The sequence below is a fragment of the Aquarana catesbeiana genome, unplaced genomic scaffold (genome assembly GCF_042186555.1).
Source record: "Aquarana catesbeiana isolate 2022-GZ unplaced genomic scaffold, ASM4218655v1 unanchor229, whole genome shotgun sequence".
NCBI lineage: Eukaryota > Metazoa > Chordata > Amphibia > Anura > Ranidae > Aquarana > Aquarana catesbeiana.
The window spans coordinates 1,206,283-1,229,632 of NW_027362656.1; the positions used below are offsets into that span (position 1 = coordinate 1,206,283).

The 23,350-nt window shown below is 47.7% G+C and overlaps 1 protein-coding gene across 1 annotated transcript in view; it reads left to right on the forward strand.

Annotated features, from left to right (window-relative positions):
• Positions 1-23,350, forward strand: part of LOC141121772 (uncharacterized) — a 188,089-nt gene that overhangs the window by 157,272 nt on the left and 7,467 nt on the right. The window contains exons 27-32 of the mRNA XM_073611490.1: positions 5,474-5,486; positions 7,657-7,784; positions 7,871-7,994; positions 8,111-8,208; positions 8,298-8,525; positions 8,605-8,808. Of these exons, the coding sequence (XP_073467591.1) occupies positions 5,474-5,486; positions 7,657-7,784; positions 7,871-7,994; positions 8,111-8,208; positions 8,298-8,525; positions 8,605-8,808 (795 nt within the window). The remainder of the gene's footprint in view (positions 1-5,473; positions 5,487-7,656; positions 7,785-7,870; positions 7,995-8,110; positions 8,209-8,297; positions 8,526-8,604; positions 8,809-23,350) is intronic.

A 23,350-nucleotide genomic window follows, 5' to 3' on the forward strand; every position in this document is an offset into this window, starting at 1 on the left:
GCGGAGCCCTGAGTGTGTATGAAGAGGCGGAGCCCTGAGTGTGTATGAAGAGGAGGAGCTCTGAGTGTGTATGAAGGGGCGGAGCTCTGAGTGTGTATGAAGAGGCGGAGCTTTGAGTGTGTATGAAGAGGCGGAGCCCTGAGTGTGTATGAAGAGGCGGAGCTCTGAGTGTGTATGAAGAGGAGGAGCCCTCAGTGTGTATGAAGAGGAGGAGCTCTGAGTGTGTGTAAAAAGGCGGAGCTCTGAGTGTGTATGAAGGGGCGGAGCTCTGAGTGTGTATGAAGAGGAGGAGCCCTGAGTGTGTATGAAGAGGAGGAGCTCTGAGTGTGTATGAAGGGGCGGAGCTCTGAGTGTGTAGGAAGAGGCAGAGCCCTGAGTGTGTACGAAGAGGCGGAGACCTGAGTGTGTATGAAGAGGCGGAGCTCTGAATGTGTATGAAGAGGCAGAGCCCTGAGTGTGTATGAAGGGGCAGAGCTCTCAGTGTGTAGGAAGAGGCGGAGCTCTGAGTGTGTATGAAGAGGCGGAGCCCTGAGTGTGTATGAAGAGGCAGAGCTCTGAGTGTGTATGAAGAGGCGGAGCCCTGAGTGTGTATGAAGGGGCGGAGCTGTGAGTGTGTATGAAGAGGCGGAGCTGTGGGTGTGTATGAAGAGGCGGAGCTCTGAGTGTGTATGAAGAGGCGGAGCTCTGAGTGTGTATGAAGAGGCGGAGCCCTGAGTGTGTATGAAGAGGCGGAGCTCTGAGTGTGTATAAAGAGGCGGAGCCCTGAGTGTGTATGAAGAGGCGGAGCTCTGAGTGTGTATGAAGAGGCGGAGCTCTGAGTGTGTATGAAGAGGAGGAGCCCTGAGTGTGTATGAAGAGGAGGAGCTCTGAATGTGTGAAAAAGGCGGAGCTCTGAGTGTGTATGAAGGGGCGGAGCTCTGAGTGTGTAGGAAGAGGCGGAGCTCTGAGTGTGTATGAAGAGGCGGAGCCCTGAGTGTGTATGAAGAGGCGGAGCTCTGAGTGTGTATGAAGAGGCGGAGCTCTGAGTGTGTATGAAGAGGCGGAGCTCTAAGTGTGTATGAAGAGGAGCCCTGAGTGTGTATGAAGAGGCGGAGCCCTGAGTGTGTATGAAGAGGCAGAGCCCTGAGTGTGTATGAAGAGGCGGAGACCTGAGTGTGTATGAAGAGGCGGAGCTCTGAATGTGTATGAAGAGGCGGAGCCCTGAGTGTGTATGAAGAGGCGGAGCTCTGAGAGTGTATGAGGAGGCGGAGCTCTGAGTGTGTATGAAGAGGCGGAGCCCTGAGTGTGTATGAAGGGGCGGAGCCGTGAGTGTGTATGAAGAGGCGGAGCTGTGGGTGTGTATGAAGAGGCGGAGCTCTGAGTGTGTATGAAGAGGCGGAGCTCTGAGTGTGTATGAAGAGGCGGAGCTCTGAGTGTGTATGAAGGGGCGGAGCTCTGAGTGTGTATGAAGAGGCGGAGCTCTGAGTGTGTATGAAGAGGAGGAGCTCTGAGTGTGTATGAAGAGGAGGAGCTCTGAGTGTGTATGAAGAGGTGGAGCTCTGAGTGTGACTTGCAGCAGACTCTCAGGAGTGAGCGAGGAGGATCCAGTTCCTTTGCCATCGGAGGTGAGGAGAGTGTGAAGGATGTTGGTGACTTTGGTAGATTTAAAGCTGGGAGTCATATTGCTCTGGTGAGTGGGGAAGCACTACTAAGGGGGCGCCCTCACCATCACGTGTGTAAGAGGTGGAAGAAGGCGTGGCTACACTACAGCTGGCACAGTTTGGAGCACCGAGAACTTTACACCTTATCAACTTTTCATTGGTTGGTGGGGTTTTTTTCTTTTAGGAAAATCAGTTTGTTGAAGTAGATGCAAAGTGGAAGCAGTGGACTTGCAGTACAAAATATTGTATGATTACATGAATTTGCACAGATTTTTAGTTTATTTAATATAGCAGCAAATATCATAAGATGAATGAAGTAGGTGTAAAGTGGATGCAGTGGATCTGCAGGGAACAGCATCTTGAGCACAAAGCACTATATGTTATATATGAATTTGCACATGGTTCAGTTTACTTAATCTATTGACAAACACCATAAGATCAGTAAAGTAGGTGTAAAGTGGAAGCAGTAGATCTGCAGAGAATATTATTTGAGCCCCTAGCACTTTATATATGAATGTATCCACATATTTTAGTGTATTTGTGATGATTTATGTGCACACTAGGGATGAGCCGAACACCCCCCTGTGAGGTTCGCACCAGAATATGCGAACAGGAAAAAAGTTTGTTCGAACAAGCGAACACCGTTAAAATCTATGGGACACGAACATGAATAATCAAAAGTGCTAATTTTAAAGGCTTATATGCAAGTTATTGTCCTAAAAAGTGTTTGGGGACCTGGGTCCTGACCCAGGGGACATGGATCAATGCAAAAAAAAGTTTTAAAAACGGACGTTTTTTCAGGAGCAGTGATTTTAATAATGCTTAAAGTGAAACAATAAAAGTGTAATATCCCTTTAAATTTCGTAGCTGGGGGGTGTCTATAGTATGCCTGTAAAGGGGCGCATGTTTCCCGTGTTTAGAACAGTCTGACAGCAAAATGACATTTCGAAGGAAAAAAGCCATTTAAAACTCGCGGCTATTGCATTGCCGGTCCGACAATACACATAGAAGTTTATTGATAAAAACGGCATGGGAATTCCCCACAGGGGAACCCAGAACCAAAATTTAAAAAAAAATGACGGGGGGGTCCCCCTTAATTCCATACCAGGCCCTTCAGGTCTGATTTACGGATTACGGATTTTAAGGGGAACCCCGCGCCAAAAAAAAAAAACGGCGTGGGGTCCCCCCAAAAATTCATACCAGACCCTTATCCGAGCACACAACCTGGCAGACTGCAGGAAAAGAGGGGGGGACAAGAGAGCGGCCCACCCCTCCTGAACCGTACCAGGCCACATGCCCTCAACATTGGGAGGGTGCTTTGGGGTAGCCCCCCAAAACACCTTGTCCCCATGTTGATGAGGACAAGGGCCTCATCCCCACAAGCCTGGCCGGTGGTTGTGGGGGTCTGCGGGTGGGGGGCTTATCGGAATCTGGAAGCCCCCTTTAACAAGGGGACCCCCAGATCCCGGCCCCCCCTGTGTGAAATGGCCATTTCACTAAAAAACTGTCAAAAATGTTAAAAATGACAAGAGACAGTTTTTGACAATTCCTTTATTTAGATGCTTCTTCTTTCTTCTATCTTCCTTCATCTTCTTCTTCTTCTGGTTCTTCTGACTCTTCTGGTTCTTCCTCCAGCGTTCTCGTCCAGCATCTCCTCCGCGGCGTCTTCTATCTTCTTCTCCTCGGGCCGCTCCACACCCATGGCATGGGGGGAGGCTCCCGCTCTTCTCTTCATCTTCTTCTCTTCTTCATCTTCTTCTTTTCTTCTCTTCTTCTCTTCTTCATTTTCTTCTCGGGGCCGCTCCTCGTCTGACGGTTCTTAAATAACTCTGACGCACGGTGACTTGACGGGACTTCCTTGTGACGTCACGGGGAATGCCACAGGGAAGTCCTGTCATGTCCCGTGCGTCAGAGGGGGGCCCTGCCCCCCGTTATTTAAGAACCGTCAGACAAGGAGACGCCGTCACACAGCGGGAGCCTCCTTCCATGCCAGCATGGATGCGGAGCGGCCCGGAGAAGAAGATGAAGAAGAGAAGAAGAGAAGAAAAGAAGATGAAGAAGAGAAGAAGATGAAGAGAAGAGCGGGAGCCTCCCCCCATGCCATGGGTGCGGAGCGGCCCGAGGAGAAGAAGATAGATGCTGGACAAGAACGCCAGAGGAAGAACCAGAAGAGCCAGAAGAACCAAAAGAAGAAAAAGAAGAAGAAGATGAAGGAAGATAGAAGAAAGAAGAAAGAAGAAGCATTTAAATAAAGGAATTGTCAAAAACTGTCTCTTGTCATTTTTAACATTTTTGACAGTTTTTTAGTGAAATGGTAAGGGTACTTTTGTACCCCCTTACCATTTCACACAGGGGGGGGCGGGATCTGGGGGTCCCCTTGTTAAAGGGGGCTTCCAGATTCCGATAAGCCCCCCCGCCCACAGACCCCCACAACCACCGGCCAGGGTTGTGGGGATGAGGCCCTTGTCCTCATCAACCTGGGGACAAGGTGTTTTGGGGGGCTACCCCAAAGCACCCTCCCAATGTTGAGGGCATGTGGCCTGGTACGGTTCAGGAGGGGGGGTGCTCTCTCGTCCCCCCCCCTTTTCCTGCGGCCTGCCAGGTTGCGTGCTAGGATAAGGGTCTGGTATGGATTTTTCGGGGGACCCCACGCCGTTTTTTTTTTTTTTTTGGCGCGGGGTTCCCCTTAAAATCGATACCAGACCTGAAGGGTCTGGCATGGAATTTAGGGGGACCCCCACGTCATTTTTTTGTAAATTTTGGTTCGGAATTCCCATGCCGTTTTTATCAATGAACTTCTATGTGTATTGTCGGACCGGCAATGCAATAGCCGCGAGTAGTTTTAAATGGCGTTTTTCCTTCAAAATGTCATTTTGCTGTCAGACTGTTCTAAACACGGGAAACATGTGCCCCTTTACAGGCATACTATAGACACCCCCCAGGTACGAAATTTAAAGGGATACACTTTTATTGTTTGACTTTAAGCATTATTAAAATCACTGCTCCTAAAAAAACGGCCGTTTTTAAAACTTTTTTTTGCATTGATCCATGTCCCCTGGGGCAGGACCCGGGTCCCCAAACACTTTTTATGACAATAACTTGCATATAAGCCTTTAAAATTAGCACTTTCGATTTCTCCCATAGATTTTTAAAGGGTGTTCCGCGGCATTCGAATTTGCCGCGAACACCCCAAATCGTTCGCTGTTTGGCGAACTTGCGAACAGCCAATGTTCGAGTCGAACATGAGTTTGACTCGAACTCGAAGCTCATCCCTAGTGCACACACAATAGGACAGCGCTGTGACACATAATGCTCTTCTAGTTGATAAAGGGAATACTTACCTTTGTTACAGCAGCAGTCCGGTATAAGTTATTTTTGTAGGTATTTGAGTTGTTACACATAGCGTGGGTTTTATTCTATTTATATTGGTGACTAAATTACCCAAATCTGGGGATCAGGAGCCATTTCCACCCTTTACTCTCGGCTGGGGTTCTTTGTATCCATATAACAGATGTTCTACATGACTAAATCTGCCATCAATTTTACTGCAAAATCAAAGGGGCCAAAATGTCTCCCCCCCCGAGCAGTAATATATTTCTATCCCCCTTGGTGGGAGTGGAGATGACCCATCTATAAGGATATACAGTACATACACACACAGCACAAGGACGTGTTCACGCTGAGATGTTTCTGCAGTTCCTCTGAGCTCCACAAGGTGGTGATCTCACCTCTACCCAGACAGGAAGACTCTATGGAAGACAGGACGTTATGTCAGGTACAGACAGGAAGTTCTGGGTGAGAGGTGAGTCGGGAGAGGAGACATTGCTGGAAGTAGCAGCAGAGGAGGTAATAAGATCTTATTTTCTATTTACACCCAGTAACCCCCCGTCATGTCCGTCCTCTTCCTCCATAGTCACTGTGATGTCTTTTATCTCCAGCAGATGATGATACACACATATATAGTGTGGAAATGTAGAATAACCCCTTTAGGGGGATCCGTTGATTAATATATCTTGTTTCCAAAGCTGGCCATACATGGTTCAGAGAGGGGACGGGGCTCCATGTCTGAATGAATACACGGAGCTGTGACTCGGCTCGGGTGCCCTCATAGGAAGCTGCCGGGTGTGGGGGGAGGGAGGGGCCAGGAGCAGCAATGAGGGACCCGAGAAGAGGAGGATCCGGCCTGATGTGTTCAAAACCAACTACACAGAAGAGGGAAGTATAAAAAAAGTTTTTTTTTTTTTTTTTTTTTAAAACAAGACTTGCCAAGCACCATAAGTCAACAAATCCCAGGTCGCCATGGTGACTAGAAATGGCGTCCTCCTGGCCCCTGGGCTCTTGTCAGCCCATTCTCACTGTTGGTCTGAATAATGTTTCTGCCTGAAACCCGGACACATTATTCAGACAGGAATGTGGCTCGGAGCGGGGCCAGGAGGGAGGGTGAGGGGGGGGAGGAGGAGGAGATGATGGCACCCGACCTGTGAAGTGAGGGGTGGACTGGACAGGACAGGACATGAGAGGACTCATCTCACTGAGCTCCTGCTGCCGATCTTTCTCCTTTCTGCGGCCGCATTACTGTCACCATCGGCTCCTGCTTCCACCCACAGCTGCCTGTGTCCCTGCAGAGCCCTCCGGCAGAACAGAGAGGAAGGAGCGGGACCGAATCTCCAACATGGCGCCACCTCGGCACTGCCACAAAGATCTCCACAAGGTGCTGAGAAACAGGACTACAGAGTCCTTACAGGAGTAACCAGGACAAGCCTGCAAAGCAGCCAGCTAAGAAACCAGCCAGGGAGGGACATGCTGCTTTATGTACACAAGATGTCCTCTCCATCCACTCTGCTCTCACACACTGCTGGGGGAGATGTACAGGACATGCAGGAGGACACAGGGGAGTGGGGGATTGGATTACTGTCCTGAATTCTGAACCCTTCACCCCATGTCCTGCATTCTGCACCCACTAACTTTTTTAGCTGGCTCTTACATTCAAAGCAAATTTATCAAGCCCCACCTTAAGTGACTTCCTCCCCTCCCCCTCATCTCCTTCATTATGTAAGTCATGCTGAGATAATCTCCCATTGGCTGAGCAATATTCTCATTTGTCTCTGAGCTCCTTCTTGCTATTCCTCGTCCTGCCTGTTGTTTCCTTGGATTGATTTTCTGTGTAGTGACCCCGGCTTCATCTCTTGGATGCGCTCGTCTGTTGCTTGTCCTGACCTTTATCCTGATTCCTGGATCTCCTCCTCATCTCTCCTCCATATCCTCTTACACAGCTTTTCTCCACACCTGCGGTGATCCTGGGGGGTGGAAACTTGGCACCAACACTCAGCGAAATCCATCCCCACCATTAGGAGCTCTGGAGAAAATTGTCTGCTATTTACACTCCGTTCCTCCGCACATCACCTGATCACATGAGAGCTTACTTTCACAGATTTCTGTATGGTAAAGGTCAAAGTTCACTCTTCAGTTTAGGAGAGGTAGGACACACCCAGGAACAATGATTTGGTTTGCACAGGAGCCTCATATAGAGGACCCCTCAAATCTCCCCATCCAAATGTCCCTCCATCCAGAGTCTATATGTCCTATGACATCACAATGACCTCACAGCTCCTCCTCCCAATGTCCCTCCATCCAGGGTCTATATGTCCTATGACATCACACTGACCTCACAGCTCCTCCTCCCAATGTCCTTCCAATCAGTCAGGTCAGTGTCATGTCGTAGGATTCTCTATGAGCTCCTTCTCCCAATTTCTCTCCATCTCTTTTTGTTTTCTGATGCTCTTAGGATGTGGGCGGACCCTTGGCATCATCTCACTAGCAAAGTGGGACTGTTTGTCCTGCATTGTATGTAATGATGTCAGCATGCCTGCTATAAGTTTTTAACCTATGGAGTGTGGGGGTCCTGTGTGGGTAAATTATACCTCAGTCTGAAGTGGGGCTTTAATAAAATGGAAACCTGAATGGTGAGGTGAGGAGGATTCTGGGAATATTGATTGATTTTACTATTTGTGTTCAGATTTAGAGTTTACTTCCTGTGAAGTATGGAGATCATATGACCATCACATTGCCTCCACCTCCCTCCCTGATAGAATAGAGAAATACAAAGACGATTCTAGAAGTCACCAGAGAGATCATGAAGGAGAGGTGAGCGGTGCTGGGAATTCTGGGACATTATCCAGTAACAGACAAGGAATGTGCCAGGATGGTGACTGTATCATTGTGTGTGTCAGGTTCCTATAAGGTGTCAGGATGTCACTGTCTATTTCTCCATGGAGGAGTGGGAGTATTTAGAAGGACACAAGGATCTCTACAAGGACGTCATGATGGACAATCAGCCGCCCCTCACATCACCAGGTAAGAGGAGACTTTATCGTAAAGGAGAGAGCAGTACGGAGGGTCCACCTAGATCCCCCATCATCTGATAAACACATATAAACAATGTATTCAGTCAGTGTGTGTGTTTCCTACAGATGGATCCAGTAATGGGAACCCACCAGAGAGATGTCCCCATCCTCTGTATTCCCGGGATTCCACACAGGAAGGTCACACCATCCCTCACCATCATCAGGTAGATGAGGAACAATCACTGATAGTATCATTAGGATCTGTACATTATCTGCATTGCTACAATTGATGTCATTTTTATTCTATATTCAGAGTGGAAACCTGAGAGATTCTAAAGTTGAGGTTAAAGAAGAGATAAAAGAGGAGGATGATGAGGATGGGGTGACAGAGGAGTCAGAGTTTCTAAAAGAACACAAAGATCTGTACCAGGACACCATGGTGGAGTCATCCAGCTACAGAAACCCACCAGAGAGATGTCCCCATCCTCTGTATTCCCGGGATTCCACACAGGAAGGTCACACCATCCCTCACCATCATCAGGTAGATGATTGACAATTATTGGTAGTTATAATTTATACACAGCATGTTTGTTACAATGAATGTTTTATTATATATTCAGAGTGGAAACCTCGGGGATGATAATATTGAAGTTAAAGAAGAGTATAAAGAGGAGGAGGAGTATGGAGTGATGGAGGAGTTATCAGAAGGACACAAGGATATGATGGAGCCACCAAATACCAGGAACCCACCAGAGAGATGTCCCCATCCTCTGTATTCTCGGGATTCCACACAGGAAGATCACACCATCCCTCACCATCATCAGGTAGATGATTGACAATTATTGGTAGATATAATTTATACACAGCCGGATTGTTGCAATTAAAGTTGGGTAAACGGTTTGGGCCGAGCAAAAAGTGGTCCGAACATTGCCTGTTTGTCCGTTCGGCGATCATGCCAATTTGTAGGGCATTCGGTGGGTGTTCGTTCCACTGAATACTCTGCAATACACTGCGTGCTGCACAGTACATTCTAAGCCCTGATTGGGTAATGCCTTGCCCAATCAGGGTGCAGTGAATAGGTGGGGTGGAGTGGGGTCGGAAGCTGGCCGTGGCATCCTTAACAACCGATAAGACATCAGCTGTCAATGTGCTTCTCCCACTGACAGCTGAATAAAAAAAAACGTGGGAACCCCCTCTCCAATCCATACCAGACCCTTATCCGAGCATGCAGCCTGATAGGCCAATGAACTGTGGGGTACGAGCGAGTGCCCCCCCCTTTCTGAACTATACCAGGCCACATGCTCTCAACATGGAGGGGTGGTGCTTTGGGGCAGGGGGGCCTCCCATCCCAAAGCACCTTGTCCCCCATGTTGATGGGGACAAGTGCCTCTTCTCGACAACCCTGGGCGGTGGTTGTGGGGATCTGTGGGCGGGGGCTTATTGGAATCTCGAATACCCTTTAACAAGGGGGCCCTCAGATCCTGAATGAGTATGGGGTGCATAGTACCCATTCACCAAATAAGTGTCAAAACACAGAGACAGTTTTTGACAATTTATAAATACAAAATCAATGCGCTTTAATACCCAATAGTATTGCTGCTACTTAAATAACATAAACATAACAAGAGATGGAAAAACATAAATATATAACAGTGTATATATTATATAATCCACAATAGTGCTCTTATATGTGTCCAAAAGTGACATAAAATGTCCTTAATAATGAATATATATATATATATATATATATATATATATATATATATATATATATATATATATATATATATATATATAAATAATGAGAGTGTCTTGTGAATCCACACCAAAAAGACAGTCCTTGGGGTCCTTTCAAACATTCGGACCGTTCAGTTCATCAGTTCAGTTCATCCATTTTTTTTTATCAGTTCAGTTCATCAGTTTTGAATAGTGCAAAAAACAATATGATGAGATGAGTTCCTCCACCACAGTGATGAATGGGAGACCAACTCCTGATAAGGAACAAGCTCACCAGATGATGTTCCATTCACTCTCGTGTTTGGCAAACAAGCTGAAAGGTTATATTGAACGGCTGCTGTAGCTCTCCACACTCCATTCACATGTCCGGGTTTGACTCCACATGTAGAAAATGGAGAAAGAAATGGAGCCTCTAATAGTGCGAAATCATATGAGATATCGATCTATATAAAATCTATATTGTATGTACATCAAATTCAGCTAAAACCAGCCTTTTTGTAACACAGTACAAGACATGCCGAGCGGCTCTGTGTTTGCGATCTTACCACTGCTTCATTCGCTAGACATCAGAACACCATCCCAGCTTCCACAGTCGCTGTGTAGCCACCCACTGACGCGTTTCGTCACAGGGGGTGGCGACACGGCACGGCAACCAAGTTAAAATATCCTCCTCCTTCCTTATCGACCAATCTGCTCGGCACAACCTCATATGCATATAATTACACATAATGATCTCGAAGCATTACATTAACTGGTCTTTTGCTCATTTCATCTCCAAGTATTCAACCGCCACTTATCAAGATCTGTCACCACGGCGAGCTGCTGAGTGAATCCGCCCCGCAGCAACACCACAAACTTCATACATATGTGCAATTAACCCTTTACTGCCAGTCCACATATTTAACATGAAAATAATCCAATGTTCATTTAACTGGTTTATTGCACTTTAGATCACAAAGTATCCAACAGACTCTTATCAGGATCTGTCAGCACGGCACCCGGCATAGACACCGCCCACCTCATCCATATGTCCAATTATCCCTACATCCGTTTATTGGGAATCAATTTCAAATAAAAGTATTATGAGATCAAACATGACAATCTAATCTATCAATCATCAAAATCTTATAATCACAGACCAATAAGGATATTGCACATTAAATCCTAGGATAACAAATATATATATAAAGTATGTCAGCGCTAACCACTAGAGAGAAAATATCCATCAAGGCTGCAGCGGCTTCATCCAACTGTGCAATTAACCCCGTAATGACCAGCATTATATATGAAACATTTTTTTTCACCGTATATTTATATATTTATATATTTATATATTTATATATATATATATATATATATATATATATATATATATATATATATATATATATATATATATATATATATATATATTCATTAAGGACTTTTTTTGTCTTTTTTTTACATTTAAGAGCGCTAATATGGATTATATTATTTATACACTCTTAGATATATTTATGTTTCTTTCTCGAACATCACGGGACACAGAGCCACAGTAATTACTGGTGGGTTATATAGGTATCACTGGTGATTGGACACTGGCACACCCTATCAGGAAGTTCAACCCCCTATATAATCCCTCCCCCTTGCAGGGATACCTCAGTTTTTACGCCAGTGTCTTAGGTGATGGACGTGTAAAGATGTCCTGTGCTGAGCTCCAAAGGGAATATCCTAAGATCCTATACTGGGGCAAGCCAGGCGAACCGGATCTGTTCAAAGTGTCTTTTCATGGCCGAATTGAATGGTACCCGGGCCTCGTGTCCGAAGAAACGAGGTTTTACCCGTAATGCTTCTCTTTTTAGAGAGCTGGACCCCGCAGATCAGAAAATGGCTTTAAACTTCCTAATTTCTGGCGAGGTGCTTTACGGTCCCAGAACTGTTGGATCCCCCTACTGATGGGGACCCCAGTCTCTGACGGTTTTTTCAAACGGAGCCCACCGTGAGAGGTGAAGATTGGGTCTGTGTAAACAGCACCCTGCGGCTGGATAAGGTAAGAGGAGATTCCACAGAATTTTTGAGTTCTAGTGGCTTTTCTCCTTTAAGGTAAATGCATGCTATGCCTATTGTGACCACCGGGGGCTGCCAAGAGCACAAACCTACACATGCTCACTCTGTCTCAGGTGTTGTAATCGCTGTTTATGTCCCAGCGTCTCAAGCAGGCTGCAAACAGGTAAGGTGGAAAGGGGGATTTCTCATGTTTGAATGTTCCCCCCAGGCTAGAGAGGGGCCACAGGGGTCTAGAAAGTGGTTATACCACCCGGGCTCTGCGGCCTAATGGCCACCATCTCTGAATCTATCCGTTCAGGCAGATCTTGTTACCAGCCTCCCTCCTCCACCCCCCATCCCCAGCCTTTTCTCCAGAAGCATGACAGGAGAGTCGGCAGTGTGGGAAGCGCTCGTTTTTTTCAAAACTCGAGGGGGGGGGGGGCGGTAGAGGAGGGGGCGGGATGTCAGCACAGAGTGTTTAGACTCCCACTCAGGCCAGCTGCAGGCTATTAAAGGCACTCTGTACAGGTGCACTCAGCCTTCTGAGAGACACAGAGCTGACGGTCGCATGTAAGGTGGGACACAGGCATTCTCCTAGGCAGCATTTACTGAAGTAACACCAGACTGAGCATTGGGTAGCAAGGCTTTTAGCCAGACTACATCGCTCAGCGGGCAGTGTTCATTTGTATACCTCACACCTTGTTGCTTTGCACTATGGGTAGAAGAGGTTCAAGCACCCCAGGAACCAGAGACACTAGGGGATCTCGTTCAGGTTCTGAGGGCCCCCTGTCGGCAGCATCCTCCCCCCCTAAATATGGGCCAGAGACGGCTAGCCAGGGAGAGCCATCGGGGTCAGGGGCTACACCTGCTTCTGGCACTTCAGCCCCTGTATATATTACACAAGAGGTTTTTTCCTCAACCATTAATGGTCTAGAGGAAAGATTAATGGCCGTGATTACGTCTTCACTCAGTGGAAGAAAACGCACTAGGCTTTCCTCTGTTCCCCAAGACCCTCAGACAGAGGAGCTCTGGGTTAAAGGAGATGAATCCCTTTCAGAGGATCGGGATGGGATGGATGATTCCTCTTCGGAGGATTCAGGTGGAGAGGGACCCTCTGCGACTTCCCAAGAGGAGAAAGTCTTAGTGCAGATCCTCACTGGATTGGTCCGCTCCACATTTAAGTTGCCCATACCTGAAACTGCTAAAGAATCCTCTTCTGCTTTGGGGTCACTGAAACCTTTCCAAGCAGCACATGCTTTTCCTGTTCATACTTTACTTGAAAAGCTTATTTATTCTGAGTGGGATCACCCAGACAAACATTTTTTTCCGCCGAGAAAGTTTTCAACACTTTATCCGATGGAAGAAAAGTTTATTAAAATGTGGGGAATACCGGCTATTTGATGCCGCCATTTCCTCCGTAAATAATAGCCTGACTTGTCCTGTAGACAATGCTCAGATGCTCAGGGATCCTGTAGATAAAAGGATGGAATCCCTATTGAAGGATGTTTTCTCCTTAGCAGGATCAGTGGCCCAACCTGCAGTAGCAGCGATTGGAGTCTGTCAATACTTAAGAGACCATGTTAAGCAGGTCATCAAAGTATTACCTGAACAGCAGGCCCAGGGGTTTGCTAACCTTCCAGCGGCCTTATGCTTTGTGGTTGACGCCATTAGAGATTCTATCCTGCAAACCTCCCGTCTTTCACTGGGGTTGGTGCATATACGTAGAATCCTATGGTTGAAAAATTGGTCAGCCGAAGCACCATGTAAGAAGCTACTGGCTGGGTTTCCATTTCATGGTGCAAGGTTGTTTGGAGAGGACTTGGATAACTATATCAAGAGAATCTCTTGTGGGAAAAGCACTCTCTTACCTGTCAAGAAGAAGAGTAAGCGTCCCTCTTTCAAACGGACTCTTTCCCCAGTGCCGGGGGCTTCAGCCTCCAGGCAGTCTCGACGGCCGCCTCCAACGGGGTCCAGAGACAAGAGTCAACCCCAGGGACAAAAGAAGTCCTGGGGAAAGAAGCCTACTAGGCAAAACACTAAGACCTCTGCATGAGGGGGCGCCCCCGCTCACTCGAGTGGGGGGAAGACTGCAACAGTTCTCAGAGCTCTGGCACGAGGACTTCCAGGACAGATGGGTAGTCTCCACGGTAACCTTAGGGTACAAGCTGGAGTTTCAGGAATTCCCTTCTCCTCGGTTCCTCAGGTCAAATGTTCCCAGAGACCCAGAGAAGAAGCAGTCGCTCCTTCTAGCGTTAGAGCGACTTTTGTCGCAGGAGGTCATTATGATAGTTCCCGCAAAGGACCAGGGATTGGGCTTCTATTCCAACCTTTTTACGGTCCAAAAGCCAAATGGGGATGTCAGGCCCATTTTGGACTTAAGGGATCTGAACCGATTCCTAAGGATTCAATCCTTCCGCATGGAATCAATTCGAACAGTAGTTCCCACCCTGCAGGGAGGAGAATTTCTGGCATCAATAGACATCAGAGATGCATATCTGCATGTGCCCATTTTTCCTGCTCATCAGAAGTTTCTGCGCTTCGAGGTAGGAGGGCGCCATTTCCAGTTTGTGGCTCTGCCTTTTGGGATAGCCACTGCACCTCGAGTGTTCACAAAGATCTTGGCTCCTCCTCTGGCCAGATTAAGGGCTCAGGGTATAGCTGTCATAGCATACCTAGACGACCTGCTCTTGATAGACCGGTCGGTAGCCTCTTTGAATGGAAACTTGAGGACCACGGTCAGGTATCTAGAACACCTGGGTTGGATCCTCAACTTAGAAAAGTATTTCCTAAAACCAGTAAGAAGACTGGAGTATTTAGGTCTGATTATAGATACAAGCCAGGAGAATATTTCTACCCCAGGCAAAGATCACTGCTTTGAGAGAGCTGATTCTGACAGTAAGGACCAAGAAGGGTCCCTCAGTCCGCCTTTGTATGAGGCTACTAGGGAAGATGGTGTCTTCATTCGAAGCAGTTCCCTATGCTCAGTTTCACTCAAGAATGCTGCAACACAGTATTCTGTCGACCTGGAACAAGAAGGTTCAGGCATTAGACTTTCCGATGCACCTGTCGCATGCGGTGCGTCAGAGCCTCAATTGGTGGCTCATACCCGAAAACCTGCAGAAGGGGAAATCCTTTCTACCGGTTACCTGGACGGTGGTAACAACAGATGCCAGTCTGTCAGGTTGGGGAGCAGTTCTGGAACAGGCTGCGGTCCAAGGGGTATGGTCCAAGACAGAGAGGACCTTACCCATCAACATTCTGGAGATCCGGGCGATACATCTAGCTCTAAAAACCTGGACTATCAGGCTACAGGGTTGTCCGGTCAGGATCCAGTCCGACAATGCCACAGCAGTGGCTTATGTCAATCATCAGGGAGGCACCCGGAGCCGAGCTGCTCAAAAAGAGGTGAACCAGATCTTAGTCTGGGCAGAGATGCATGTGCCATGCATATCGGCAGTTTTCATTCCGGGAATAGAGAATTGGCAGGCGGACTATCTAAGTCGCCAGCAGTTACTTCCAGGGGAATGGTCTCTGCATCCCGACGTCTTTTGGGCCATATGCCAAAGATGGGGGGTTCCAGATGTAGATCTCTTTGCATCCCCATTCAACAAAAAGATAGACAGATTTATGGCAAGGACAAAAGATCCTCTTGCATGCGGGACGGATGCGTTGGTGATTCCGTGGCATCGGTTCTCACTGATTTACGCATTCCCGCCTATTCTGCTACTACCACGACTCCTTCGCAGGATCAGGCAGGAAAGGAAGTCGATACTTCTGGTGGCCCCCGCTTGGCCCAGAAGGACTTGGTATGCAGAAATAGTAAGGATGATGGTGGGTTCCCCGTGGACCCTAGCGGTACGCCCAGACCTGTTATCTCAGGGTCCAGTGTTCCATCCTGCTATACAAACGCTAAATTTGACGGTTTGGCTATTGAGACCCACGTTCTGAAGAGTCGTGGGCTCTCAGGTCCTGTCATATCTACCTTGATTAATGCAAGGAAGCCAGCTTCCAGGATGATTTATCATAGAGTCTGGAAGGCTTATATAACCTGGTGTGAATCCAGAGGTTGGCATCCCAGGAAATATGTCATAGGTAGAATCCTTGATTTTCTACAGATGGGATTAGAGATGAAGCTGGCCTTGAGTACCATCAAGGGCCAGGTTTCTGCTTTATCAGTATTATTTCAGCGGCCACTTGCTTCGCATTCTTTGGTCCGAAACTTTATGCAGGGGGTGATGCGTCTTAATCCTCCGGTTAAAGCGCCCCTAAACCCCTGGGACTTGAATTTGGTCCTGGCTGTGTTACAGAAACAGCCTTTTGAACCAATAAGTCAGATTCCTTTGGTCTTGTTGACAAGGAAATTAATTTTTCTGGTGGCCATCTCTTCTGCTAGAAGAGTATCAGAATTAGCAGCTCTTTCCTGTAAGGAGCCTTATTTGATTGTACACAAGGATAGAGTGGTACTACACCCTCATCCTAGTTTTTTACCGAAGGTGGTTTCTGATTTTCATTTAAACCAAGACATTGTTCTACCTTCCTTTTTTCCAGATCCCTGTTCTCCGGAAGAGAGATCTCTACATTCGTTGGATGTAGTAAGAGCAGTTAAGGCCTATCTAGGGGCAACTACTCAGATCCGCAAGACGGATGTTTTGTTTGTGCTGCCAGAGGGTCCCAATAGAGGACAGGCAGCGTCAAAAGCTACCATGTCTAAATGGATTCAACAGTTGATCATTCAAGCTTACGGTTTGAAACAGAAGATTCCTCCGTTTCAGATCAGGGCACATTCCACAAGGGCTATTGGTGCTTCTTGGGCAGTGCATCACCGGGCCTCTATGGCTCAAATCTGCAAGGCCGCAACCTGGTCTTCAGTTCATACATTCACCAGATTCTATCAGGTGGATGTGAGAAGGCATGAGGATATCGCCTTTGGGCGTAGTGTGCTGCAGGCAGTGGTACAGGGTCCTCAGGTCTGATTGCACCCTACTTGGTCGTGGTTCCCCCCCCTCAGGTAGCATTGCTCTGGGACATCCCATCAGTAATTACTGTGGCTCTGTGTCCCGTGATGTTCGAGAAAGAAAATAGGATTTTTTTAAAACAGCTTACCTGTAAAATCCTTTTCTTTCGAAGGACATCACGGGACACAGAGGTCCCGCCCCTCTTCTAATACACTATATTGCTTGGCTACAAAACTGAGGTATCCCTGCAAGGGGGAGGGATTATATAGGGGGTTGAACTTCCTGATAGGGTGTGCCAGTGTCCAATCACCAGTGATACCTATATAACCCATCAGTAATTACTGTGGCTCTGTGTCCCGTGATGTCCTTCGAAAGAAAAGGATTTTACAGGTAAGCTGTTTTAAAAAAATCCTATTTTTCCATCGCTTGTTAAGTTTTTGACAATTGCTTTATCAAAAAAGAAAAAAACAAGTTCCCCCCCCCCCCCCCCATTGTTGATCCATTTTCAATCATGACGCCCACTGCACCGTAGACCCGATTTTTTTATTTATTTATTTTTTTTTAAAACGCTCCCCAGTCAAAATGCCTGGCTTGCCATTTGACAGTTCTTATATAGGTAAGGGGCGGAGCCAACCAACAATGTTAATTGTGTCACCACCCCTCCTATGACATCGCCGACCACTGCATGCTGGGCACCCCCCTATGTTGAGGGCATGTGGCCTGGTAAGGTTCAGGAGGGGTGGCGGCACTCGTTCATCCCTCCCCATTCCTTACCTACCAGGCTGCATGCTCAGATAAGGGTCTGGTATAGATTTTGGGGGGACCCCACGCCGTTTTTTATTTTTTAATTTTCCATGAGGTTCCCCTAAAATCCATACCAGAAGGGCCTGGTATGGATTGGGGGGACCACCATGCTGTTTTTTTTTATATATTTTTCTATTGCCGGAAATGGTATTGTATTGCCGAAAATTTTAATGTCATTTATTTTTTTTTTTTTTAGACTTGTCAGTTTTGCTGCAGCAGGTTCTATACATGGTACATATGCACCACTTTACATGCAGACTAAGGGGACCCCCAGGCACTATATTTAAAAGAATTTTTTATTTTTATGGTTTCACTTTAACCACTTGCCGACCGCACTTCAGTATACTTTCCTGTAGCTGAATGATGGCTAAAGTATGGCTGGCTAGTTCTGGGAGGGCGTCTATTGACGTTCTCCCGTGCTCAGGCTTCTCGTGCACCTGGAAGTGTCCAGTTGAATATGTAAAATATTGATTTTAATTTGGCAAAATATAAAATAGGACACAGAATTAACTATGACAAGCAAAATACAATTAGACAAAGTACATAAATGATGTGTAGCATAATACTCATGAAATCACAACCAATAGTCCTTGTCCTTTCATGAGTATTATGCTACACATCATTTATGTATTTTGTCTAATTGTATTTTGCTTGTCATAGTTAATTCTGTGTACTGTTTTATATTTTGCAATAATAAAATCAATATTTTACATATTCAACTGGTCTACGCCCAATTGGAGTCATTGCCCTTCAAAGTCCCACCAGAGGGTCTCTTTTTGTTTTGGGGTTCATCTCCTCCACCCCACTTGAGTTGAACTATTCTACCTAACCTGTTAACCACTTCAGCCCCGAGCCTCTTTTTGAGATTTGTTGTTTACAAGTTAAAATAATTTTTTTTTCTTTCTAAAAAATTACTTAGAACCCCCAAACATTATAGAATAAAATGGCGGTCATTGCAACACTTTATGTCACACAGTATTTGCGCAGCGGTCTTACAAGCGCATTTTTTTTGGAGAAAAAAATGTACTTTTTTAGTTTAAAAATAAGACAATAGTAAAGTTAGCCCAATTTTCTTTCTATATTGTGAAAGATAATGTTTTGCCAAGTAAATTGATACCCATGTCATGCTTCAAAATTGCACCGTGGAATGGCGACAAACTTTGGCACTTAAAAATCCCTATTGGCAACATTTAAACATTTACAGGTTACCAGTTTTAAGTTACAGAGGAGGTCTAGGACTAGAATTATTGCTCACGCTTTAACGATCGCGGCGATACCTCACATGTGTGGTTTAAACACCGTTTTCATTTGCAGGCGTGACTTACGTATGCGTTTGCTTCTGCGTGTGAGGTTGGGAGGGACGGGCGATTTAAGAAAAAAAAAGTTCTTATTTATTTTAAATTTTTTATTTTTACATTGTCCTTTAAAAAAAAAAAAATTTGGGTCACTTTTATTCCTATTACAATTAATGTAATAATCCCTTGTAATAGAAAAAAGCATGACAGGACCTCTTAAATATGAGATCCGGGGTCAAAAAGACCTCATATCTCATATTTACACTAAAATGCAATAAAAAAAATTATTAAATGTCATTTAAAAAAAAAAATTTCCCTTTTAAGGGCATTGGGTGGAAGTGACGTTTGACGTTGTTTCCGCCCTCCAATGCTATGGAGCTGAGGGGGGCCATCTTCCCCTCACTCTGCATCCAGGCAGTGAGGGGAGCAGACGCAGTAACCACTTTTATCCTAAAGAGAAACGCACGCCGTTCCTGAAAATACCGGGGTTATGGCAGCTAGCTGCTGCCATAACAACGGTATTTAGCGTCAAATACCGATGTACGGGTACTGCGATTTGTGTGAATTGTTTGATATATAAAAATTTTGGGAACAAAACGTCACTTTGCAAATAACTGTGGGAAAAAAATTACAACTTCTAAAAACTCGCCATGCCTCTTACTAAATACCTTGGAATGTCTACTTTCCAAAAAGGTCATTTGGGGGGTATTTGTACTTTCCTGGCTTGTTAGGCCTCTTTCACACGAGGCGGGCTCCGTTTCTACGGAGCCCGCCTCGGTCCGCCGGCTCAGCGGGAGATCAATCCGTTGATCTCCGCTGAGCCGGCGGATGACAGGTCCCTCTCTGCTCACTGAGCGGGGAGGGGCTTGTCAGGCGCCGCTGCCGCCTATGGAGGGATCGGACGAAAACAGACAGCGTGTGAAAGGGGCCGATCGTGTGAAAGGGGCCTTAGGGTCTCAAGAAATGAGATCGGCCGTCAGTACATCAGGTGTGATCAATTTTCAGTGATTGGCACCATAGCTTGTAGACTCTATAACCTTCACACAGACCAAATAATATACACTGATTTGGGTTATTTTTACCAAAGATATGTAGTAGTATAAATTCTGGCCCAAATATATGAAGGAAAAATTACTAATTTTCTGAATTTTATAACCGAAATGAAGAAAAATGCAAAAATAAAAGCCTCAGTGGTGAATAAATACCACCAAAAGAAAGCTCTATTTGTGTGAAAAAAGGACACAAATTTCATATGGGTACAGTGTTACATGACTGAGTAATTGTCATTCAAAGTGTGAGAGTGCTGAAAGCTGAAAATTGACCTGGGCAGGAAGTGGATATAGGAGCCTGGTAGGTGAGTGGTTAAGCATCATTAAAATTAGTCTAGAGGTGCACCGAATGGGTTTTTTGGTGCCGAAACCGATACCGAAAATGAAACATACACTAGGCCGAAAACCGATACCGAAAATGACCGATACCGAAACGTATTTTTTTAAAAATATTTTTATACAGGAGATGGTCAGAGACTGGGGACATAGTACAGGAGATGGTCAGAGACTGCAGACATGATACAAGAGATCAATGCAACCTCACCAGTGCCCATCAGATGCAGCCTGCCTGTGTTCCCAGTGCAGCCAGCCTGTGTCCCCAGTGCAGCCAGCCAGCCTTGTGTCCCCAGTGCAGCCAGTTAGCCATCCTGTGTCCCCAGTGCAGCCAGCCTGTGTCGCCAGCCAGCCAGCCTGTGTCCCCAGTGCAGCCAGTTAGCCAGCCTGTGTCCCCAGTGCAGCCAGTCAGCCAGCCTGTGTCCCCAGTGCAGCCAGTCAGCCAGCCTGTGTCTCCAGTGCAGCCAGTTAGCCAGCCTGTGTCTCCAGTGCAGCCAGTTAGCCAGCCTGTGTCCCCAGTGCAGCCAGCCAGCCTGTGTCCCCAGTGCAGCCAGCCATCCTGTGTCCCCAGTGCAGCCAGCCTGTGTCGCCAGCCAGCCAGCCTGTGTCCCCAGTGCAGCCAGTTAGCCAGCCTGTGTCCCCAGTGCAGCCAGTTAGCCATCCTGTGTCTCCAGTGCAGCCAGTTAGCCAGCCTGTGTCCCCAGTGCAGCCAGCCAGCCTGTGTCCCCAGTGCAGCCAGCCATCCTGTGTCCCCAGTGCAGCCAGCCTGTGTCGCCAGCCAGCCAGCCTGTGTCCCCAGTGCAGCCAGTTAGCCAGCCTGTGTCCCCAGTGCAGCCAGTTAGCCAGCCTGTGTCCCCAGTGCAGCCAGTTAGCCATCCTGTGTCCCCAGTGCAGCCAGTTAGCCATCCTGTGTCCCCAGTGCAGCCAGTTAGCCATCCTGTGTCCCCAGGGCAGCCAGCAAGCCTGTGTCCCCAGGGCAGCCAGTTAGCCATCCTGTGTCCCCAGGGCAGCCAGTTAGCCAGCCTGTGTCCCCAGTGCAGCCAGTTAGCCTTAACTGGCTGCATGAAGCTTAAGAGAAGAGTCAGCTGCATCACTGTGCATCCCCTCCCTGGCCACAAGTGACGTCAGGCAGCGCCGGCTGGTCCGTGCGAGTGCTTTGGGCGGTGTGTTACAAGCAAGCAGGCGGTCTGTGCTTACTGGAATACTTTAACACGCTGCTAGTTGCTGTGAGCTAACTGATTTCTACAGACCAGGAGAGGAGGCTATTATGGAGCTGTTTATGCCATTTAACACTGGATGTTTGTAAGTGCAACCCTCGTTTTTTATACACTTATCTTCATCTATTAAACGATAACACACTAGGGCTGGCGTGAGCTCTCTCTTGTTTTTATATATTTTCAGAATCATGTCTACCACCCAGTGGACTTTTGGGAGAGCTGCAACACCTTAAGCAAGGAATATACATAGAGACTGTTTACTGTTGGAATAGGTATAGTGGGGACAGCGCTAAACTTGGTTTGTTGTGTGTGTTCAGCCAATTAGCCTGCCTGTGTCCCCAGTACAGCCAGCTAGCCAGACTGTGTCCCCAGTGCAGCCAGTTAGCCAGCCTGTGTCCCCAGTGCAGCCAGTTAGCCAGCCTGTGTCCCCAGTGCAGCCAGTTAGCCAGCCTGTGTCCCCAGTGCAGCCAGTTAGCCATCCTGTGTCCCCAGTGCAGCCAGTTAGCCATCCTGTGTCCCCAGTGCAGCCAGTTAGCCATCCTGTGTCCCCAGTGCAGCCAGTTAGCCATCCTGTGTCCCCAGTGCAGCCAGTTAGCCTGTGTCCCCAGTGCAGCCAGCCAGCCTGTGTCCCCAGTGCAGCCAGCCAGCCTGTGTCCCCAGTGCAGCCAGCCAGCCTGTGTCTCCAGTGCAGCCAGTTAGCCATCCTGTGTCCCCAGTGCAGCCAGTTAGCCAGCCTATGTCCCCAGTGCAGCCAGTTAGCCAGCCTGTGTCCCCAGTGCAGCCAGTTAGCCAGCCTGTGTCCCCAGTGCAGCCAGTTAGCCAGCCTGTGTCCCCAGTGCAGCCAGTTAGCCATCCTGTGTCCCCAGTGCAGCCAGTTAGCCATCCTGTGTCCCCAGTGCAGCCAGTTAGCCATCCTGTGTCCCCAGGGCAGCCAGTTAGCCATACTGTGTCCCCAGGGCAGCCAGTTAGCCATACTGTGTCCCCAGGGCAGCCAGTTAGCCATCCTGTGTCCCCAGGGCAGCCAGTTAGCCAGCCTGTGTCCCCAGGGCAGCCAGTTAGCCAGCCTGTGTCCCCAGGGCAGCCAGCCAGCCTGTGTCCCCAGTGCAGCCAGCCAGCCTGTGTCCCCAGTGCAGCCAGTTAGCCAGCCTGTGTCCCCAGTGCAGCCAGTTAGCCAGCCTATGTCCCCAGTGCAGCCAGTTAGCCTTCCTGTGTCCCCAGTGCAGCCAGTTAGCCTTCCTGTGTCCCCAGTGCAGCCAGTTAGCCTTCCTGTGTCCCCAGTGCAGCCAGTTAGCCTTCCTGTGTCCCCAGTGCAGCCAGTTAGCCTTCCTGTGTCCCCAGTGCAGCCAGTTAGCCTTCCTGTGTCCCCAGTGCAGCCAGTTAGCCTTCCTGTGTCCCCAGTGCAGCCAGTTAGCCTTCCTGTGTCCCCAGTGCAGCCAGTTAGCCTTCCTGTGTCCCCAGTGCAGCCAGTTAGCCTTCCTGTGTCCCCAGTGCAGCCAGTTAGCCTTCCTGTGTCCCCAGTGCAGCCAGTTAGCCTTCCTGTGTCCCCAGTGCAGCCAGTTAGCCTTCCTGTGTCCCCAGTGCAGCCAGTTAGCCTTCCTGTGTCCCCAGTGCAGCCAGTTAGACTGCCTGTGTCCCCAGTGCAGCCAGTTAGCCTTAACTGGCTGCATGAAGCTTAAGAGAAGAGTCAGCTGCATCACTGTGCATCCCCTCCCTGGCCACAAGTGATGTCAGGCAGCGCCGGCTGGTCCGTGCGAGTGCTTTGGGCGGTGTGTTACAAGCAAGCCAGCGGTCTGTGCTTACTGGAATACTTTAACACGCTGCTAGTTGCTATGAGCTAACTGATTTCTACAGACCAGGAGAGGAGGCTATTATGGAGCTGTTTATGCCATTTAACGCTGGATGTTTGTAAGTGCAACCCTCGTTTTTTATACACTTATCTTCATCTATTAAA